Source organism: Castanea sativa, chromosome 10 (genome assembly GCF_040712315.1).
Source record: "Castanea sativa cultivar Marrone di Chiusa Pesio chromosome 10, ASM4071231v1".
Lineage (NCBI taxonomy): Eukaryota > Viridiplantae > Streptophyta > Magnoliopsida > Fagales > Fagaceae > Castanea > Castanea sativa.
The window spans coordinates 8113530-8137365 of record NC_134022.1 but is presented as its reverse complement, the minus strand read 5'-3'; the positions used below and the strand labels follow the sequence as shown (position 1 = coordinate 8137365).

General features: G+C 36.4%; 2 protein-coding genes and 1 pseudogene across 2 annotated transcripts in view; all 3 read left to right on the top strand.

Annotated features, from left to right (window-relative positions):
* The first annotated feature begins 236 nt into the window (after positions 1-236).
* LOC142613159 (disease resistance protein Roq1-like) overlaps positions 237-23836 on the top strand; it is a 39138-nt gene continuing 15538 nt past the window's right edge. The window contains exons 1-6 of the mRNA XM_075785376.1: positions 237-529; positions 651-1161; positions 1415-2513; positions 2630-2935; positions 3024-3594; positions 4378-4814. Coding sequence (XP_075641491.1) covers positions 668-1161; positions 1415-2513; positions 2630-2935; positions 3024-3594; positions 4378-4814 — 2907 coding nt within the window. The 5' untranslated portion in view covers positions 237-529; positions 651-667. The remainder of the gene's footprint in view (positions 530-650; positions 1162-1414; positions 2514-2629; positions 2936-3023; positions 3595-4377; positions 4815-23836) is intronic.
* LOC142613434 (uncharacterized) lies at positions 9261-16113 on the top strand. The gene is made up of 12 exons (XM_075785800.1): positions 9261-9651; positions 9746-9836; positions 10010-10408; positions 10618-11379; positions 11770-11808; positions 12140-12214; positions 12343-12435; positions 13094-13157; positions 13280-13364; positions 14853-14925; positions 15019-15087; positions 16096-16113. The coding sequence occupies exons 1-12, from the start codon at positions 9380-9382 to the stop codon at positions 16111-16113; spliced, it is 2040 nt and encodes a 679-aa protein (XP_075641915.1). The 5' UTR covers positions 9261-9379.
* On the top strand, positions 16154-21435 carry LOC142613156 (ethanolamine-phosphate cytidylyltransferase-like; annotated as a pseudogene).

Below are 23836 nucleotides of genomic sequence, written 5' to 3'. Positions count from 1 at the left end.
ATAAATAAAAAAAAGGAAAGAAAACGAAGGAAAAAATAATACTAAAAAATCATTTTCTTTTTTATTTTATGTAAATTATAAATGAATAATTCATTAGGAAGAATTAAAAGTAATTTTACAAAATATAGAACTTTTTTATACTTTTACGAGGGTACAAGAGTAATCTTGTATAAAAAGTTATTCATTTTTCATTTTTCTTTCAAATCGGACAGAAACAAAATTTGGAAAAAATTGTGGAATCCACAGCTTCCATAGTTCCATCAATTTTCCAATTTTCTACTTCCTCTCGTCCAGTACAACCAAACATAATATAAAAGGTTTTAACGAGAAGAAGATGTGCCTAAACTTGAACCTGTAAGAGCTGCCCCTGAGTTCCCAACAGTGAGACTTCCCCTGAGTTCTGAACAAAAGACTAATAAACACATATACCTAGACCATCTTTGCCTTACATACCCAACACTCGCCCCTGAGTTCTGAACAGTGTGACTTTATTTGCGGTTTCTCTTTCTCATAAACAACCAAAAAAAGGGTAATGTTTGACTCATCTGATGAAGGGAGCGATTCAGACATCAAATAGTTTTTCTTCTTTCATAATTTATTTTCTTTTCAATTTTTCTTTAGTTCTAATTGATTTTTTTTTTCCCATGCAGATCTATTCCTTGGTTCAATGGCTTCGAGTTTGTCATCTTTCCCAAGTTCTTCTATTTCTTCTACTAGCAAATGGACGTATGATGTTTTCCTGAGTTTCAGCGGTGAGGACACCCGCAATACTGCTACGGACTTTGTAGATTATGCTTTAGTAGAGAAGGGCATTAAAGCTTTTAAGGACGATCGAAATATTGAGAGAGGAAAAACTATTGAACCAGAACTCCTCCAAGCGATAAAAGAATCCAAATTTGCCGTGGTCAGTCTCTCAAAAAATTATGCATCTTCAACTTGGTGCTTAAATGAACTTGTAGAGATCATTGACTGCAAGGAAAAAATGGGAATGACAATTCTTCCTATTTTTTACAACGTGGATCCATCTGATGTGCGGAACCAAAAGGGAACTTTTGCACAACGTTTTGATGAGTATGAGAAACAATTTGAGCAGAAGGTGGGCACATGGAGACATGCTTTGACTCATGTGGCCAATATTGCCGGATATCATGTAGATAATAGGTAATTTTATTTTATATATATTCAGCTGACCCACTTTTATATATGTGACTTCATTTAAACCTTTAATTGACATATTTTTTTATTTATTATTTTTTAATATAAATAAGCCTTCATCTGATCTCATTTAATTTTTGTCATAGCCTATCTATTTACATATTTTTATTTAGTCAGGAGATTCGAACACCTAATATCTACCATATTTTTCATGGGACCTATTAATTGATCATCATATCTTGTTCTCTCTTCATTGCAGTCCTCTCTCTGTAGCTGTTAAAAGCATTTTGGGACTAATGTCACAAAAATTGAGTCGTGAGTTCTCAGAAGTTACTGAGGGCTTGGTTGGAATAGAATCTCCAATGTTGGAATTGGAGTCATGTTTAGCTTTTTGGTTAAAGGATGAAGTTCGCTTTATAGGGATTTGGGCGATGGGAGGAATGGGGAAGACAACACTCGCCAAAGTTGCCTATAAGATCTTTTCTAAAGAATTTGAAGCTTGTTGTTTTATTGATAATGTTAGGGAAAATTGTGAAAAAGAAGGTGAACTTTCACTACAAAAAAATCTTATTTCTCAAATATTAAATGACACAAATTTGAATATAAAAAATGAATGTGAAGTAGAACAAATGATCAAGAGTAGGTTATGTGGTAGAAGGATTCTTCTTGTTCTTGATGATGTAAATGATTTAAACCAGTTACAAAAGTTAGCTGGGAAGCGTGAATGGTTTGGTCAAGGTAGTAGAATTATCATAACAACAAGAGATAAGCACTTGTTAGGGACACATTTAATGGATAAAATATATGAAGTTAAAGCATTGAAAAATGAAGATGCTCTTCATCTTTTTTGTTCAAAAGCTTTTAAAAACGAACCTGTCCCAGATGAATATTTAGAACTGTCCAAAGGTTTTTTGAATTATGTTGGCAGTCATCCTTTAGCTCTTATCACTTTGGGTTCATTTTTGTCTAAAAGAAGTGTTGTTGAATGGGAAAATGAGTTTGAGAAGCTCAAAGAACATCCCATGCCAGATGTTATCCGAGTACTAAAAATAAGTTATGATGGACTTGAAGGGCCAGAGCAGGAAATATTCAAAGATATTGCATGCTTCTTTGAGCACGAGAAGAAAGATTATGTGGTACAAATACTAAAAATTCTTGGCCGCTATCCCGATATTGGATTAAGCATTCTCATTGAGAAATCTCTCCTGAAAATTTCCGAAAATAATGATTTGTGGATGCATGATTTACTAAGAGATATGGGTAGGGATATTGTTCGTCAAGAATCTCGTGATGAGCCTGGGAAGCGCAGTAGATTGTGGCATTATGAGGACAATGATAATGTGTTAAAAAATGATACGGTAAGAGGTTATTTACTTCAGCTCATACCATATCTTTTTATTCAGCAAAGTTGAAATATGAATAGTTATGCTAATAATATATTTTGCATTTCATGAATTCCTTTTTTTTATATCAGGGAACTAAAAAAGTTCAAGCCATGGATATCAGGGGAGCAGAGGCATGTTGGCCAAGTTTCACATTTTCAAAAAAACAAAAATGGCCACTTTGGAACCCTAATGCCTTTTCGAAGATGTCCAATCTTAAATTTCTAAGAGTTCGTAACGTTTTCCCTCGTTATGTCCCAGAACATCTTCCGAATTCTTTAAGATATCTTGAATGGAGTGGTTATCTTGCAAAATCGTTACCACGGTTTCAGCCAAATGAGCTTGTTCAACTTCATCTGCAGCATAGCAAAATTGAATTTCTTTGGAAAGGAATGAAGGTAAGAGTGTTAGTAATTATCCTTTTAAATTTCAATAAATAGACACTAGAAAGTTAATTATTCTAAACTTTCTCTTTTCTTTTAATAGAATTTTGACAAGTTAAAGTCCATCCATATGGCTGGCTCCTCGGACATGATTATAACCCCTAACTTTAATGGAGTTCCAAATCTTGAGGAGTTAGTTCTTGAAGGATGTTCAAAGTTACGCGAGCTTCACCCATCCATTGGAAAATTGAAAAACCTTAAACTTCTTAAGCTAAAAGAGTGCCAAGAACTAACTAGTCTTCCAAACAAGTTTGAATTGAAATCTCTTGTGACTCTTAATCTTACTCGTTGTTCCAAAGTCAAGAAAATTCCAGAATTTGTAGGAAACATGAAGCACTTACAGGAACTTCTTTTGGAAGACATTGCTATTACAGAATTACCTTCATCAGTTGAATGTTTGATTGGCCTTAATATTTTGATCTTGCGGTATTGCAAAAAATTAGTGTGTCTTCCTAACACCATTTGTAATTTGACATCGCTTAAAAGTCTTGATCTTTTGGGGTGCTCAAAATTTGACAAATTGCCAGAGGACTTGGGGAATATTGTAAGTCTAAAGAAGCTTTGTTTGAGTAAAACAGCTATAAAAGAGCTGCCTTCATCAGTTGAATTTTTGATTGGCCTTACTTCATTGAAACTAAGAGATTGCAAAGAATTTGTGCTTCTTCCAAGCACCATTTGTAGTTTGAAGTCACTAGATAAAATTATTCTTTCTAGATGCTCAAAATTTAACAAATTGCCAAAGGACTTGGGGAATATCATAAGTCTAAAGAAGCTTGATTTGAGTGGAACAACTATAAAAGAGCTGCCTTCATCAGTTGAATTTTTAATTGGCCTTACTTCATTGGATCTAAGTGATTGCAAAGAATTTGTGCTTCTTCCAAGCACCATTTGTAGTTTGAAGTCACTAGATGAAATTATTCTTTTTGAATGCTCAAAATTTAACAAATTGCCAAAGTACTTGGGGAATATCATAAGTTTAAAGGTGCTTGATTTGAGTGGAACAACTATAACAGAGCTGCCTTCGTCAGTTGAATTTTTGATTGGCCTTACTTCATTGGATCTAAGCGATTGCAAAGAATTTGTGCTTCTTCCAAACACCGTTTGTAGTTTGAAGTCACTAGAGTTCATGTTTCTTTATAGATGCCCAAAATTTGTCAACTTGCCAGAGAATGTTGGGAATCTCAAACATCTAAATTTGCTATATTTATTCGGAACAGCTATAGAAGTGTTGCCTTCATCTGTTGGACGTTTGGCTGCCCTTGAGTCTTTAAACCTAGAAGATTGCAAAAATCTTGTGTGTCTTCCAAACACCATTTGTAATTTGAAGAAGGTAATGTATCTTACTCTTACCGGATGCTCAAAAATTGCCAACTTGCCGGAGAACCTGGGGAATATGGAAAGCCTAAAGGAGCTTAGTTTGGGTGGAACTGCTATAAAAGAATTACCTTCCTCCACCATTCACCTTAAACGGGTCACGAGCGTATCTTTCAGTGACTGCAACCTTTCGGCAATTACAAGCGTTATTGACCGCCTCTTTACGATGAAGCTTTCTGAATTATTTCTAAGGGGAAATGATTTCGTTTCCCTTCCTGAAAGCATCTCTCAATTCTCTGAACTAACACATCTTTACTTGGATGGTTGCAAAAGCCTTCGATCATTATCAGATATTCCATCAAAAGTTTCTTTTATAAGCGTAGACAATTGCACCTCACTGGAGAGATTGCCAGAACAACCAAATGATTTCAACCGGTCATCTTATTTTATTTTCATTGTCCGGTGTTTCAACTGCTTCAAATTGGCTTCCAATATTAAAAAATTCAGTAACATGTTTCAGGTATCTCTCTCTCTAATCTCTATGTGTGTTTTTTAAATATCACTGACTTGAGAAATTACCCTAATATTCTTCAGAAATTACGCTAATATTCTTCAGGTATCTATCTCTGTCTTTGTCTGTGTGTGTTAGGTTTTATTTATTTATTTATTTAACCCAAGATCATGGAACATCCTTTCCAAATAACGTTACTGTGCAAATGATTTCGTTAGTTGGCTGGGTTTGGAAAGTATGTGGGAAACTAACAACTCGAGTTTTAGAAACTCGAGATTTAATTGAAACTCGAGTTTTTAAAACTCGAGTTGTCGTGTTTGTTCTTCGATTACGTGGACAAAGTTTCCACCTGGAGGAATTTAGCCACGTAGAAATCGAGTTTATAAGACTCGAAATATGTATTAAAAATCGAGATTGTAAAACTCGAGTTATTGGGTTTGTCGGAATTTAGCCAGGTAGAAATCGAGTTTATAAGACTCGAAATCCACACAATTTTCCCCCACTTTACCTTTCAAACGCGTAACTGAAACACTCTCAATCTCTCAACTCTCAGTACTCTCAATCTCTCAACTCTCAGTCTCTCAACTCTCAGTACTAGCAGGACTCTCAATCTCTCAACTCTCAGTCTCTCAACTCTCGCACTCTCAATCTCTCAACTCTCGCCTCTCAAACGCTCTCTCTCAATCTGTCACTTTGAAACGCTCTTTCTCCTCTTTCAGAACCCTCTCTCTCTCGCTTCTCAGCTGCTGCTACACCGACCGCTGCTACACCGACCGCCGGTCCGCCGTAACACCGCCGGTAAGCCTCTCTCCCTTCTCTCCATTTCATGGTATCCACCTATCCAAAACCATCGTTGCCAGCCAGCAACCCAACTTCAACTTCTTGCAGCAAGTAACATTCTTTTTCCCCTCTCCTTTAGTTCTTGTTGGTTCCATTTGCTAGTCTTCTTCTATGCTTATGGGTTGTCATCTGTGTTACTGCTTTATTTGGACATAAAATGCAAGAATTTGTATGGGTTTGGTAGTAGGTGTCTGTTTTAAGTTAGTTCAAATGTTGATTTTTATTGCATGGAAGCTGTTTGTGAAATTGTCTCTTACAAGCTTTGAAACTAATTGGGTGTATCTATGAAGTTGGTCCAGATGGTTTCATTAATTTTAACTATCAGTTTGTGTGTAGTTAAAATTTTGAAAGCTATATTGATATGCTTTCTAGTGTGAATGAATGGTACTGACTGTTTTGAGTCATTTTTCTAGTAAAAAAGAAAAGGAAAATTTTTTCTTAATTGTTTGCTACATTCTGAGTTCATAATATATTCTTTTATCTTTAGGTTGACATACGACCATTTGCAATATGCAAAATGGGGCGTAGAAATGCATTACCTGGAATCTTCCACTTCAAGGCCTAATTTTCCCGCCTTAATCATTAATAAGGAGAAGTTGAGCATATTTGACTAAACACAAATATAAGACGATTTGAAAACACAATAAATCATTTGGTAATGGACATAATGATTATATCTATTGCACAAGGATACTGAAATCTGAAAAGGTATTGATGGAGATTTAGTTATATGTATAAGCCGTGTCTTACAGGACTTTTAATAAGATTTTTTTTTTCTCTACTTATGGACTTCATATAAGCAAAAAGATATTTTGGGATCAGGAGTCTTTTTTTTTTTTTTTGTTAAGTTACGAGGGTCTTGAACCCTCCACCTAGCACTTACAAGGGAAGGAGGTGCCAATTGAGCTAGAGCTCATTGGCGGGATCATAGTAGTTAATGTGAAATAGAATTGAACATTTAAATTTTGTACTGGCATGTGAGTGGGTTAATTGATACATCCTTAAATCATGCCATAATAATGCTGTAGTTTATAGAGACTCTATGGATAGCTTGCCATTTGCCTGGCAAGTTAGATTGACATGATAGTTACTGTTCAGAGCTTTTTTCATTCTAATTTATTTCACTGTCTTAATGTTTCAATGTCTATGATGCCCTTGTTTCCATCTTTGGTTTTGATGACTATGACCATCCTCAATATGTAGATTATGCTTTTTTGGTTGGCATATGTACATTATGTGCTTTGACAAGGCCGTTCTTAATATTACTGAAAATAATAATGAAGATGAATTTTGGTTGCTTACTTGCTTATAGTCTTGAAATTTGTTAAACTTAAGATAATTTAATTTTTAAAGTGAAATAACCAGTATTGATTCAATTAGATGGTAAGGGGAAGATCTCTTGCATCTGGACCAATTCATTACTGTTTTGTTCTTCTCTATATTATGTTGCATCAGTTTCAAATTTTTTATTTTATAAATTAAAATCAAACTTGGAACTTAGAGATGCTTTGATATCCTAAATCACAAGTTCTATTCTCCTACTGTATAGAGATTTAATGGCATTGGTCATATGCCAAAAATAAATTCAGTAGATGCCAACCAAATACAAAATAGCAGCAATAAGATGTCTGAAAAACATAATGAAATATACAATTAGTACACAGCTAAACACCCTAAACCATGTAATATTATTTTTAATTCTGACTACAATTGGGTTAGATCTGCTGCTAATTTACATCGATCACAATGTGAACATCCCTTTATTTAAAGCTATTAACATTTTTCCACTAATAATTTATTTCTTATTAATAACCCTGTCATAACCTTGTCATAAGGGACAGTCACAATTTAGTCTTCCTACCAATCTTGATCGGATTTATATTTGAATTAATAGGTGTGAGAAATTAGGTCTAGTTTTAAGAGGCCCCGCAATTTTTTTGAAGTCATTGTTTGTAGTTTTTGGTTGAAGATTCTATATCCTTAAAAGAAATACCTTAGTGAGATAAATTTTGGGTTTTTGAGTATCTTATTTTGCAGGGAAGTGTAGTAGCAATATTCATACTTGCTATGTAGGTCATTGGTTTGGGGACGAACTAGTTCATTAGCTAATGAAAAAGTAAATGTAAAAAATTGGTTAGATTTGTCAGTTCAACTGCCAAATTTGTTCACATTTATGCAGGATGTGTTGGTTTAGACCAGCTTAGAATTAGATCCCAAGAAAGGCTACCATTTTTCAAACTCGATTGACATTAAATTGTTCTTTGAAACTTTAGTTTCAGCCATCAAATAATCATGGCTTAAAGATTCACTTGGACAAATCACTTTAATGTCAAGCTTTATTTGATATGAAGCAGTTTCACTACGCACCATGTGGTCTCACTCCACATTACTACCCAAGTAGGTTGATATAAGTAGTAAGCAGATTTATTGCTTCCCTAAAAAAAAATTTCTTGTCAGTCTGAAATTTGTTTTGCCATGTCTATTAGTAGATAGATTCACTCATTAGCATCACTTTGACCTGTCCCGAGAATTTCTGGTTAGTGTTTTGTTTCTCTTTCCCTTTAGTAACTAGACCGAGTGATATACACTACATGTGCACCTTATGACCATCCGTCCTCCTACCGTCCCCATTTCCCTTAGTAAGTATGAGAAGCTTATTATGTAGAATTTGATGGTGGTCTGATTTGTTTGGAAAATGGGTCATGAACTCGACAATATTTACATACCGTTAAAATACTATTTTACTTGGAATGCCTTTTATTAAAAATGTTTCAGGGGATAGAAAGTGGTTTTTGGTCGGCACTAGACAAGCTTCTCTGCTTAAGATCAAAATTTTCCACCTAATTATCATTCTTTGGACACCCTCTTCAAATAACTTATTACCATTAGAATTCAATCACTTGAAGCATCTTAGTATCTTTTTAATTATTGTAGGAGGCATCAAATAATGTTACCTTAGAGTTATTTATGAAGACTTAATTCTGTGGAATATTGTTGCACTCTTTGCAGTATGGAGCCTGGGATCGATGAGGAGCCAGAGATTGTGCGCCCTGGTCCAGAAGATCCTTCATTGTTGACGCGACAACGAAATCATCGATCAGAGGACATTTGGAATGGCGAGGTGAAATATCTAGTTTTAACAACTGCTTTAATTTTTACGTTGTCTTTGACTTTTAGCAAGTTCTTTGAAAGTTGTATATCTAATTCTAACGACCGCTATAATTTTTATCCATTTTACAGGACTCGGGCTCACTTACATGCCGTGGTCGCGCTAAGGAGATGGCAAAGATAACGATGCAAGATAATCGGGTGATTGATATTATCAAGTTGGTGGGGTTAGAAGGATTGTTTAGGGTCCCTTCCGAGAGATAGATCATTGCCTAATATCGGCCCTAGTTGAGCGATGGCGGCCGGAGACTCATACGTTCCATCTTCCACATGGTGAGATGTCAATCACCCTAGAAGATGTGGAGGTCATTTTTGGACTTCCTATAGACGGTGAGGTCTTGGTTGGGCCGACTACTGTGGTGGATGGGAATTGGAGGCAACTGTGCGTGGAGTTGCTTGGTTTTGGCGTTCCAGAGAATGACAACAAAACTTTGGTGGGGCAAAGAATTCTCATTAGTCGCCTTGTTGAGCGCATTGCAGAGCCACTGCCTCATGATGCAACGGAGGAGCAAGTACATCAGTATGCCCGGTGCTATATTTTAGCGCTACTAGGGGATAAGATTTTCATGGACAAGTCGGGAGATAGGGTGCATCTGATGTTCTTGGAGTTCCTGCGGAACCTTCATGATCCGCCAAAGTATAGTTGGGGTAGTGGTTGCCTGGCATGGTTGTATAGGGAGTTGTGCCGGGCAAGTGATAAAGAGGCATCGCAGATTGGTGGGGCGTTGCAATTGGTTCAGTATTGGGCATGGGCGAGGTTGCCATTCTTGTGCCCGAGGATAGAGCCTCCACCTGGATGCGATTATGGCCCATGGCCAAAAGCTCCACTTGCATTTAAGTAAGTATTTTCCTGATACTTAGTGTGTGTTATGCAATGTACTATTCTTAGTAACTAAGTGGTAATATCTTATGTTATTCGATCGTAACTGTAGGTGGGTGCGGGTGCCAAGCCCGAAGAGTAGGCCATCCGGCACGGCGTTGATCCATTATCGTGAGCAATTAGTTAGAATGCAGCCGGACCAGGTAATAGTATACAAAATTTCTGTAGACGTTATGTTAATTTTCCTTAAGAATATGTTGAAATCATTGCTTTAACATATCTTCTATTTTAATTTTTGTTTTTCCCTTTATCTATGTATTCTCCTTTGTTTCACATTTTAAGATGCTATGATAATTGTATTTTGTTTCTACTGTAGATTATATGGCAGCCATATGAGGCAGACTTCGGCCACCTTCCTGACTTCTGCGTCGCAGGGAGGGATACGTGGACGGCAAGGGTGCCACTGGTGTGTTTTTGCATAGTAGAGACACACCACCCAGATCGTGTCCTTCGACAGTTTGGGTTGGCGCAAGAGCGGCCCGACCATGTTGTGTACGATGATAGACTGCATAGAATAGACTTACGTGGGAAGGTGGAAAAGAATTGGAGGGAGGAGCATGGACCGTATATCCTTACATGGGATACGAGACAACAACGAGTTTGCCATGCACCTCCTCAGATTGGTGAGATGCCTCGCAATCATGATTATTACCGCTGGTACCGTTCGGTCACTCGAAAGTATGTCGACCGCAACAGCGCTAAATTAGATATAACGGTAATGTGTTAAATTAGATTTTATTGCCTACTTTGTTTTTTCTTCAGTAGAATCAATTGATTTCTTTTTTCAGCAAATCTGGTTTGATCTGACTGACCTCCAATTAAAAAGACTTTCTATTACATATAGTATTCTAATAACACTTTTTGTTCTTAGTTGAGTATTTGAGTAGATCAAATCTGATTGTACTGGTTATTTCTCCGTTTTAGATTGAAAGCCATTTAGCACTGTTGGAGATGCTTCCTGTAGGCAGCCGAGCACACAACCATGTCCGACGTGTCCTAAATAATGTGGCTGGGCTTGGTGGTGGTCTTGCAGCAAATGGGCAGGCAAACAATGGGCATGAGACTGAGTCAACAGCTATTGCAACCCCAAGCACAAACCCAGCACCCCGAAGTACATCGACCCGTGGTCAAGGTGCTACTGCAAGCCCAAGCACAAGTGCAGCTAGGGGCCGTGGTCGGCCTGCTACAGCAAGCCCAAGCACAAGTGCAGGTAGGGGCCGTGGTCGGCGTGCAACAACCCCTCGGGTTGTAACTAGTCCCGAGGTACCTGCACCCATCCCACACGCATCTCCTCCACCTGAGGTTCCTCCACCCATCCCAGATGCATCTCCTCAACTCGAGGTCCCTTCACCCACCCCTCCTTCGCAGCCTAGTTTTGATCTTGGTTTTGATTTTCATATGACCCCTCCTACGCACCCTGAGACACCCTCATACCCACCCACCAGCTCCAATGCACCCACTTTGCCCATGACAATGATCCCCACTCCTAGCTATACAGAGCATCATTACCCACCTACCTCTTCCTCATCCGACCCTTTAGGGCCTCCGGTTGGGATTGACACTGATGTACCAGACGAGCATCCCCCTCAGCAGCCCTCACCCCCACGAGGTAGACCACAACGTACTAGAAGAGCACCCACTTGTGGGACTGGTGGACACAAAATAGGACACAAAGGCGGCTCTATGGTATGATAACATTACCAACAATGTAATGATATATCTTGTGGTTCACTTTATTCTTATCATTACACCGAATATTGATTGTATGCATCTAATGTCTTTGCAGGACGATGATGAGCCTAAGGATGATGCCCCACAGCCTCCTCCCCCGCGCCCAAACATTACATAAGGGTTAAAAAACGCAAAATTGGTGAATCTTGAAAAAGAAGCAATACCTGAAATGTGGTGGATGTGGATATGGATAATGTGAGGCAATGAGTTACAGTAAAATTTAATTCCAAGCTTGGCTGCTTTTTAATTCATTTTTGCCACATGCTTTTTAGGAATTTTTTGATTTCTTTACTTGTTGAATTGTTTGTGATAGTGCTTCTAAATCACCTTTTATCTGTGATATAGGTTGTTCTTGTTGCTTCCATTGTAGGCAAGTCTGGAAAGGTGAGTTTTTACTTGTTACTTACATTTAACACTTTCTTTTTTTTACTTGTCATTATGGGAGTAACTATGTAAGTTAGCCCAAAAGAAGAGTGATTAGGATTCGAATGTTTTAAAAGCATTCTTAAGTGGACAAGTAACCAGTAACTATTTAAGGTATTTAAATGTCCTTTATTGTCACAGAATTTGCACAAGTAACCATATCCTTCTTGATCTCTCAAAAACAAAAATTCATTCTTTATATTAATGTAACTATTAAATGATCCTGGAAATATATATAGACACATTGTGGAGCATGTTGAGATTCATGAGTTGCCGTTGGATTTTCATGCAGGGTGAAGTATTTGAGATTCTTGAGGATGATAAGTGCCTTCCAGAAGAACAAGTCCAAGCAATTGCAAAGCAGTTGGTAATTTGATCCCATGATTATTGCATCTGACTTAATTGATTGTTTTCTTTTCCAGTCTTTGGTTTACTATTATGTTCAACTTGGGTATTTCTTATTTCAATTGAAACTTTATTTTGTGGAATTTACAGGTGAGAGCGTTGCACTACTTGCACTCAAACCGTATCATCCATCGTGATATGAAGCCACAAAACATTCTCATTGGTGCTGGGTCTGTGGTTAAGGTTGAGCAGTCAGATAACATCACTACATGTTTAAGAGCATCTATTTATTAAATCTGTTAACTGAATGCATAGAAGGTTGATTATGGAAAAACAATGTTTAGAAGGTTTATAATCTGTTTAAAATTTTCAAATATTGTCTATTTTTTGAATTTAGAGAACCTTACTAGGTTTGACTGAATAAATTACCATCAGGTCTCTGTGTTCTTTGTTTGGATTGGCTTCACTAAATCAAAATTTAACTAATTGATTGTATGTATTTTTTTTCTTCTGGTCCAATACTCCAATTACATTGCTATTTTTTTTCCTGTAGCTTTTGCCTGATACTGAATTGTATTATACTAATATCTAGGTATTGTCAAAACTTAGAGGCTGCACGTGTAACTTGCCAATAAATGAAAAATATCTTCGATTTGATTACCTATGTACTAATTTGTTGGTTCTTTCCATCCATGGGGTGGGATATTGCTATGTCTATTTGTAGGCTATTATTTTTCATTGGTTTTATCTCTTTACTCTCTTGAGACTGTTATTACATATTGATTCTTTCACCAAAGATTTGGTCTGATGATTTGATATCGTGTCCTGCTTTGTATTAAATGTTTAATTCTTGTAATTTCTTGTGGTTGTTCATGGCTTATAAATTTTTCATTTATCACAGCTTTGTGATTTTGGGTTTGCACGTGCAATGTCCACGAATACTGTTGTTTTGAGATCCATAAAAGGTTTGTCCAATCTTCGCATTAAATTTCTGGTTACCTTTCTATTTTGTGAACTTTTATTGAGATGCTATGATATCCTTGAGGAATTAAGGTGTTCTAATACAACTTCTATCTATATTATTCAGGCACTCCACTGTATATGGCTCCGGAACTGGTACGGGAACAGCCTTACAACCACACGGCTGATTTATGGTCCCTTGGAGTTATTCTGTATGTTAAATCTCATTGATTGTACTTTGGAATTTTCTAATTTGATTGATTGCTTGCATTCTATTCTTTATTTTAGTTTACTTCGAGTTTTGACTCATTTAGTTGCACTTGGGCTGGAAAAGGGGTATGAAGCACCCTTATTTTGTGTTGCATTGACCAAAAGGAAACACATTTAATCACACACGGGCTTTGGGCTCAAGTAAACACCTTTTTTTTTTTATAAGTAGGGTTCAAGTAAACACCTATAACATGGAACAAGGTGACCAAATGAGTCCCTTGTCGGCTTTCATCATATTTTCAAATTTAAACTTTATGTTGATTTATTATTTAGCGGATTTTGCATGACACCCTATTTTTTTCCTTTTGTTTTTTTCTTTAAAATATGAATTTTAGTCCAATAACTAATAAATATGTAACATATTAAATTCTGGATTGTTCAATCTTCATAAGATACTCAACATTTCTTTTCATTAAATTTATTACTTTCCGTCCAGGCATAGGCTTTGGTTGTGGATACAGAATTGTAGACCTTAATGCGTGGACTGCAAATAGAGACTAATGACACCACTTTCTTCTTTTGCCTGCCAAAGAGAGCCTCTTTACTCTATTTAATGATAGGAAAATTTTATTCAAAACAGAATATTTTGGCTAAGAAATTGAAGAATTGCAATCAGAAGCTTTATAGTGTCTAATTTGCTCATTCTTTAGGATCCTCATTCACTGGTTCAGTTACAAGCTCTATGCCAAAAGACTCTTTTTGATTGGTCTAGGTGTTGGGGCTCCTTGAATTGTTCTTCTATCATTGAGTTTCTTTCTTCTCTTAGAATTGCACCTTAAGTTTTCTTCCTTGTTATTGTTTGTTGCTTTTTCTTGTGTTCACCATCATGAACACCTTGTATTTGCTTTCTTCTTTTTTTCATCTTGATTAATATTATTCTTATTACCTATTAAAAAAAAGAAAAGAAAGGAAAGAATGGTCATTATAAATTTAAGTGCTGAATTGGGAATAATCTATTTTAAGTTGCATGGTGGATTGTTCCAATGCTGTAGAAGGACAGCTGTTGATAGTTTTTTGCTTAGACATTGATGTCGTTGCAAAGTCCACAGTAGAGTAGTTTTGTGTTCCCCAAGCCCATTGTTTACTTTTACTCTAGCATACTTTGAAGTCTTCCTTTTATGGACATCCTTAAATTTCATTCTTTGGCAGTAATTATTATTATTATTATTATTATTATCTCTGATTCATTTGGAATTTCATCTTGATTATAGATCTTATGTGAAAATCCCTATTATTGACTTATTTGAATATAGAAAATTTATATTGCTCTATAAAAGAGCATGTTGCCTTTCCCAGAAAAATAAAAAATAAGTATAACATTGACTAATCTCAAATTTAACAATTACCTGCTTCAGTATTTATAGCATTATCTCTTCCTTTTCCCTTCATGTTCTTCTTGAATTGAAACTATTTTGTCATGGACACTACAGGTACGAATTGTTTGTTGGACAGCCCCCATTTTATACAAATTCTGTTTATGCACTCATCCGGCATATTGTTAAGGTACATTTGCTCAAACATCATGTGAGTTTGTTGTTAGTTTAGATTTGTTATGCTGTATAAAGGTACAAGCTAATGTTCAATGCCGTATTCCAGGATCCAGTTAAATATCCAGACAATATGAGTCAAAATTTCAAAAGCTTTTTGAGGGGTTTGCTTAATAAGGTTGTTTTATGGTTCAAGTGAATGAACTCTTGATTAATAGTTTTTAACTCCCATTGATGTCAAAGTTCTAAGATGATTTTTCAATTCATGAAAAACAAGTACCACAAAACCGACTAACTTGGCCCACTCTTCTTGAGCACCCCTTTGTTCAAGAAACTTCAGATGAAGTGGATGCTAGGGTAATGATACATCACATTAACATTTCCTTTAAATATTAGAATCTAATATAGTAGTATAAAGCCAGTCTTATTATAATCTGGCAAAGACTATTTTGGTAACCCCTTTTTTAAAAATTTAATTTTGTTTGTTTGTTTGTAATTCAATTATGTTTTTTGTGAAAGTTCTGGATCCCATCTTGGTGGCCAGGCTGGCATTCATTATTTTCTGCAATTGCTTTCTGTTGTTAAGCTTAGAATCCATATCCCTCATTCTCCTTAGATCTATATATGTCAAATGATATTTTACATGCTTGGCTTTATGTGATGGAATTGCCAATGAGCTCTGGCTTATCAATAAAAAGTTCTTGGACTTATGTTATGGAATTCTTTTTATTGAACTTGTTTGCTGTTATTTTAATTTTTCTGGAATTCAATTCATAATATGATCAAGAACAACAACAACAATAGCAACCAAGCCTTAGGTCCAAAATCTTGGTCCGGCTATGGATCAGACTAGTCAGGGTTGGTTGTCACATGTATTTTCTTATGCCATAACACTTGCCCACTTTTCTTTATATTCGAGGTCCGATGTGCATTGCTAGTAGTGGATGCCTCATTGCGTATTTGTAGTGTGGACCTATTCATAATAGAGTGACTGCGTTTTACAGTGGTTGTCAACGTACCACCAGACTCCTTTTTTTGGGACTTGGTAACGACTGTGTTCAAATATTTGTCACTAAGTAAAAGCACATGTGGAGTTCAAATTGGCAAATGCTGTGTTATGTTTATTACAAATTCATTATTAGTGATGTGTATTTGATTGGCTTATAGTGTGGTGTAAATTTTGCAGGTTGTCTCCTCTTATTGAGCAAATAGTGTTCAAAGAAATTTTGAATCAAAAAATACAAGAAGTGTGGGTAGCAATGCACTATGAAAGCAACAGTTGGATATGGGAAGGGGTGTACTACTACCCACACCTATTTGGTGGTTTGATGCTCACAGCGGCCTTACTTGGCTTGTCCACCAGCCTATTTTACTGGTCTTGGTGTTCCACAATTGCCCTTTTTGTGGTCTGATCTCGGGATTTTCCCCAAGAAGAAAAATGGGAAGAAGCGCATTCGGGTTTACATGGATGGGTGCTTTGATCTCATGCATTACGGCCACGCCAATGCATTGAGGCAAGCCAAGGCTTTGGGGGATGAGTTGGTTGTGGGTGTTGTGAGTGATGAGGAGATCGTTGCCAATAAGGGTCCACCTGTTTTATCAATGGAAGAAAGGTCTGTATATGCATGCATTTCTTTCTTTTCCATTTTAGTTTGGTTTATAACTCTAAGTTAACCAAGAATTTATGTGGACTGTTATCCAGGTTGGCCCTTGTTAGTGGGTTGAAATGGGTGGATGAAGTAATAGCCAATGCTCCTTATGAGATTACAGAGAAATTTATGAACACTCTCTTTAATGAGCATAAGATTGACTACATTATACATGGTGATGATCCTTGCCTGCTTCCCGATGGAACTGATGCTTATGCCTTGGCAAAGAAAGCTGGCCGCTACAAGCGCATTAAACGCACTGAAGGTGTCTCTAGCACAGACATTGTAGGTACTATGAATCTCTTGATCAATCTCAGAATTCTTTTTTGATGAAATTATTATTGTATTGGAGGAAAAAAAGGGTCACTTGATTTTGGCCTGTTTGATTATCACTCTACCTCTTCTATACTTTTCACATTAAACTCATTGTACTTTTTTTTTTCCTGAGTCTCTGCATATATGATCTGGATGTAGGTAGAATACTCTCATATGTGAGGGTTCCAGAAGTTTCTCAGGATCATAATGGTTCTTTGTGTGGAGAACCTCATAAAGAAAGTCAATCTAAGGGTTCCCACGTATCACAATTTCTACCGACTTCCCGACGGATTGTGCAGTTCTCAAATGGCAAGGTATTGTTCATTTGGGTTATTCTCATGCAAAGACTGTCATGTATGGCTACCTTTTTCTCATGAAAAAAAGAAAAAGAAAGAGAGAGAAGGAAAGTAGGATTATGTTTTGAAATGTTGCATGCTAATTAATCTATCTTCTATACCTATATATCCCCTTCACTAATTTTTCTGCCACATATCTAATTACTTAGACTGATGTTTTTGGGGTCCAGGCTCGGGTAAAATGAGACACAACTATATAACTCTATTTTAACAATTTTGTAGAGCAATCTGAATATATTAAAAATAGGGAGTTCATTGAAGAGATTTGTACTTAATTCATCAAAAATAAATAAATGAAGAGAATTGTATGTATGCAATAAAAATGAATGACCCATGAGAATGAGTGCTTTGTATTAAATCAATGACTAATGGCTCTTTAGTGGTCAATAACACATTGTTATTTTTCTATGTGGATTCAGTATGTTGTTATCATCAGCTTGTCCTAATATGAGAACAGAGGGTTGAGAGGTTAAATTTCCCCCTCCCTTTGTCTGGATTTTTTTCCCCTGAAATATGATATGTTTTCTATTTGTTAGGGACCTGCCCCAAATGCTCGTGTTGTGTACATTGATGGGGCATTTGATCTCTTTCATGCTGGGCATGTTGAGGTAAATTTCTCATGTATACTCTTGCTAGCATCTTTTTGTTTCATTTTGATTTTAGGTGACTATATATTCCTTTTCTGTCAATTACATCAACTTAATATTTAATTGGATTTTTTTCATGGGTATAGTGTCTTGGCAATAAATTTATTTTGGTAAGTTACAAATGCACCTGATGGGCCTTGAACCCACAACCCTCTCCACCTAGAACTTATAAGGGTAGTTGGTAACTTATGTACTTGATTATAATGGTTCCCAGCTGAATTCGTCGTGTATACTTGGGTGATTCTTTTTTATGATTTGAAACTTACATTACTTATTAAAAAAAAAAAATTATAAGGGGGAGGAGGTGCCAGGCTAGAGCTGATTTGCTGGTGTCTTTGCTTTGAAATCTGTTATGTAAGTGGAGACATTGCTATAAGTAGGTGTCAGTTTGATATCATCACTTGACCAAGATGAAGCTCTGTGGATCTTATCACTTTGTGATTATCGTTTGATAGCCTTTTACCTCATTATTAAGGATTGTCTTAGCATGGTCTAATATGTCACATACCTGGGCCCTGTTTTGGTATAGCTCTGGTTCTCATCATTAAGCGTACCATAATGTCATCAAGTTTCAGCACGCCTTTTGCACCATCAATGATATAGCTACAAACGAGTTGCATATTGTTGCTTGCTTAAAATAGTTGCATGATTTGATTTTGAGATATATTCCCCCCTTCGTTTTTTTTTTACAAGTATGTTCCCCCCCCCCCCCTTTGTTTTTTGAAGACATAATTGAACCTTACTCATGAGTCTGTTATGATTTGCTTACTTCCCATCATTTTTCCTTGATTTCTCAGATCCTCAAGAGTGCTAGGCAGCTGGGAGATTTTCTATTGGTTGGTATTCACACAGACCAGATTGTGAGGTATATCCTCCTTATACATGATATGACCCAAGTTCATGGTTGCTTTGCCACTTTCCCATGGCTTTTTGTAAAGTTTGGAAGTTGTACATCATACAGTCTTTCTTTTAGTAATATGACAAAAATAAATAACAAGAAGTTGTTTCGTGCAGTGAACACAGGGGGAATCCACATCCAATTATGCATTTACATGAGCGTAGTCTTAGTGTGCTGGCTTGCCGTTATGTTGATGAAGTTATCATTGGTGCACCTTGGGAAGTCACAACTGACATGGTGTGTAATTTTTTTCTGATTGTTTTATCTAAAAGGGTCCGGCATCAATTTATGGTAAAATTTTCTTGGGAATTGAAAAAGCTGTCAATACTTTTTCAATTCCCGAATTTTTTTTTTCAAAAATGCATAATTATTGTGTGCCCTTAGGGCACACATTAGCAAAATCCTTTCTAAAATGGTTATCAAGTTATCTTGATATTGTATTTTGTAATAAATTTCTGAGTACACCCCTTGTCTGCTCAAGCGAGGTTACACCCAAGTACAGTGCAACATTCCTCACCATGCTTTGTTCTTGGGGTAGTTATGCATCGATAAGACATTTGATAGACAAGGGAACATGTTGACTACTAAGTTGTTGATTGATATTTATCTGAAATGTAATACCCGTGTACCTTTCTAGAATAGATGAAATTGAACATACGGCATTTGATAGATAAGACACAAGACATCTGAAATGTAATGTCTTATCTAGTTATGGATAAGACATTTGCTAGAAAAGGGAACATGTTGACTACTAAGTTGTTGATTGGTATTTATCTGAAATGTAATACTTGTGTACCTTTCTAGAGTAGATGAACCTGAACACATAATGTTGTAATTGCACGCACAACTTTAGAAACTTTGCAACATCTAAACTGGACCATAATGTTGATACGGACACACAAACACACAGAAAGACATGCTTATCAGTGGTTTTTATATATGCTACATATTTAGATGTCATATCTACTTAGTGAATTGAAGTTGCTCTTGCAACTATTAGTGCAATATGTCTGATAGTGCATGGCATTGGGGCCCATTGTTGTGCTATTTTCTACTTTGGATTTTTTATTTTTTATTTCTTAGCTATCTTTTATTTAAAGTTCATTGGCTGAATAACTAACGTTCCCCATAATTTTCCGTTCCTTTATAATTTTCACAATGATCATGCATGGTCTACACTGATGCTTTGTCACCAATACTTGTGTCATGTGTCTACTAGATTACATCTAACCATGTCCTGCAAAGTTTTCATGAAACTCATAATTTTTTGTTTTTAGTAGTATGTAAAAGTTTAATCATTGATTGGTCTTGACAACGTCCACAATGGGACATGGAGCTTCAATAACTAAATACTTGTTCTAAATAGTTCTTTGGACTAACTTAGATGGCCATTCTGGTTTATAAAATTTAAACCCTTTTAGTTTTTCTTTGTGTGACCTGACTAAAATAAGTGTTAGGAGCTCAATCTCTACTAATAACTAATAAGTTACTTTGGAACTGCTTTAACTCCAGGAACAACCCTGGCATAGTTTGGCATCCAATTCCAATGAGACTAGGTTCATGAGATGGCTCGTAAAGGATGATAGATAGAGTAATGTGGAATTTGGTGCTTGAATTGTGCTTGTATATGGGTGTGTTTTTGGCAAGAAAGATTCCTTTCATGTGGTCTAGGACTAATTTGTACCTGGCTATACTTTGAGAGTCAAGATTCAGATGCTGCTGGTATCTCTTGTGAAATGATTGTTGTAGCATGGGATATCTATTCTTTTCCTCTTGTTAAATATTTTGTATCATCTGAGTTGTATTTTCTTGGCATGAGCAGATTACAACTTTCAATATCTCATTGGTTGTGCATGGAACAATGGCTGAGAGTAACCCCTTGCTGACTGTAAGTTGGGTTTTTATTTTTTTATTTTCCCAGTTTATATTTTTACTGAGTTATGGATAGTGATGATCTTGTATTCCTTAGGGTGAAAATGATCCATACAAGGTTCCCAAGAGCATGGGAATTTTCCGGTTGCTTGCAAGCCCCAAAAATATAACCACTAGCTCAGTAGCCCAAAGGATAATGGCCAATCATGAGGCTTTCTTGGTATTCCTTGTTCTTTTGCTGCATCTCTGTATTCAAAATTTCTTTAAATTTGAGCATCCCATCTGAAATACAAACCAGCAATTTATACATGTTTTGTGTTTGCAAGTTTCATTTATAAAAAGAAATGCTGTTTATGGTTTTGTATCTTATTTTCAATGCAGAAACGCAATGCAAAGAAGGCTGAGAGTGAGAAGAAATACTATGCTCAGAAAAAGTATGTCTCAGGAGACTAGTACTAACATAGATATGAGCAGGAAGCCTAGTTTGGTACAGTTCATCGTCTACCTTTGTCCTCCCATAGAGATGCCTGTTGTTCAATACGTAGAGGAGCCCATACTTTGTTCTTGAAGGATAGGAGAAAGGAATATCATATGAGAATACATGCAGCAGAGACCTGGTAGAATTATATTTCTTCAAATTTTGATGTTACTCATTGTAGGATTATAGGGATTCAAATTCTAAATTTATATGCCAATCTGATCATTACCTAGTCATATTTGTAAACATTGAACTCAACTAGTTGTTTAACAATTATTTTTTTATGGCATTTGATTTTGTGGTGGGTGTTATTTATTTTTACAAACAAGTTAAACTGGATGTTTCTGCTTGTCTCACTGAGAGATTTATTAGATCATTGAGTGCCTTAAATCAAGTCAGGACTCGCTTGCCTAAAAGCTAAAAACTGTTTGCTAGGCTTTTCCTCTTTTACTTTTCCTTAGAGTGAGGACTGTTTTAGGACATGATTGAAAGCGAAATATTTTTAAGAATTTGGCTCCATCTTATGTACTCAACCTTTAATATTCTCGTTATTTATACCTCTCGCATATAAAAGGCATTGGGATGGTTTAGACTTTAGACTCATTTTGTCACATATCATCATTGTGATGGTCCAGTGCACTGGAGCATACTGTTTAAGGCATGATTGAAGGCTAGATATATTCAAATAACTTGGCTTCATCTGATGATTCTGATGTACTCTTTTAGTTACATCTATTCTATGTGAGGCCGGCTTCTAAGAGGCATTACACCCATTACCGTTATACCTAATATTGTCTCGCATAAAAAAGGCTTTGGTTTTTAAAATGATACTAATTTTGCCAATTATCATTACTATTTACTATGAATGGTCTACTGTACTAGACCCAAGCCAAATTTTCTAATTATATTTGCCTAGTCAAAAATACTGGACAAAATTGTGATTGGTAGAATAGAAAATCCTGATCCTTGACCAGTTCAGTTTCTTCTCATACTGTTTTCAACTATGGAGAACGCTAAATGGCTGACAGCAGTCAGCAGTCAAAAAGCACCAAGAACATATCTGAAGAAGGATTTAACGTTCGGTCCATCACTTACAAGGCACAATATATTCCTTACAACCACTCTGAATTTAAGTAAAAATTATCATATGTCGGCAGAGTCACATAGCACCCCATAAATATCAAAGACTAAAAATTGAAGTGTTACACAGTCAAACACCAAACTCTAAAGCTTATGGAAACTGGATCAAATGATTCAAGACTAGACGTCATTGCAGAAAGGATTAAATTTAAATTATTTAATGGAGTAAAGCTGAAAATATCCATGCCCTTACCCCACTTTCCAATCTTTACTTAACAGAAATTATTTAATGATGACTTACCTCTATAGGTAGGAGCTATTGGGATGCTTCTATGTTTTGGTTTCATTTTTCTGTTACAGCTGGTTTATGATCATATTGGTTTATTATTATTTTTTAAATGTCTAAAATTAAACAGGGTTCAGGCCTTGATCTTGTCACCAACAAGAGAATTGGCATCTCAGACAGAGAAGGTGATATTGGCAATGGGTAATTTCATAAGTATTAAAGTACATGCATGCATTGGAGGCAAGAGTGTGGGTGATGATATCAGAAAGCTAGAATTAGGCCATCAGGTGGTGTCTGGAACTCCAGGCAGAGTTTGTGACATGATCAAAAGGAGAACACTGAAAACTACACACATCAAATTGTTAATTGTTGTAAGTTTATGTTTTGTGATCCCTAACCTTACTCTTTTAACTCTCCTCTCTCTCTCAGATGTGCAAAATGCCTATGAATGTTGCTGATCTAATATAAGTTTTGCTGGCCGTCTTGTGTGTTGATGCATCACAGTTGTGCGGTTTAGACCATAATTTTCACCAAGCACTTATAATTCTTGCAAACACTAATACAAGTACACCTTTTCATAACATACCAACAACGTACAGCAGGGAAAAAATGAGCAAGTAGACATCAACAACAACAACAACAACAACACTAATACAAGTAGGTTCACAAAACGTGTAGACATCAACAACAACGTTGAATGTTCGTAGGTAGAAATTTTTGGAAGTCATCATTGCTTGAATCTGAGAAGTCTGAAATGTCACTTTCATCATCTAACGCAGTAATTTCATTAATAGACTTCATGGCTCGCTCTTGCGCCTTCCCCTTTAGATGCTTCCTAGCTTTTTGGACTGCATGAAAACGGTCTAGCCGCCTTTGCATTTGATTGTTCTCTTGTTCAAGGCGAGCAAGTATGTTGGCAGGTTCATCTCTAGGTAACTCGGCTGAGCGTACCTTAGGAACTCGTAACCCGTGCCATCGACAATACACCTCCAACTCACACCTCTTCTCGTATAGGGTTGACCATGGTGGTTCTGCTACGGTGAACTCCATTGCGGTGGTATCTGTACTTAGTTTTGTAGGTTTGCCGACCATGATGTGGCCAACGCTTCCAAGACTCTCGTACGTGTATATTGGCATATTAACGAAATCTCTCTTCTTTCCAACCCATTTCCCTCCATAGTGGTCTGTGTATGTTTGTAGTTGTTGATCTGCTGGAACTTGTGATGATTCATTTGTTGAAGTAGATTGAAACTTGTTTCTACGTGTACGAGATGATGTTGAGGCGTTGCGACTCATAGCTTACTCAACCTACAAAGTTAGTGGTGTAGGAATAAGAAAAGAATTGT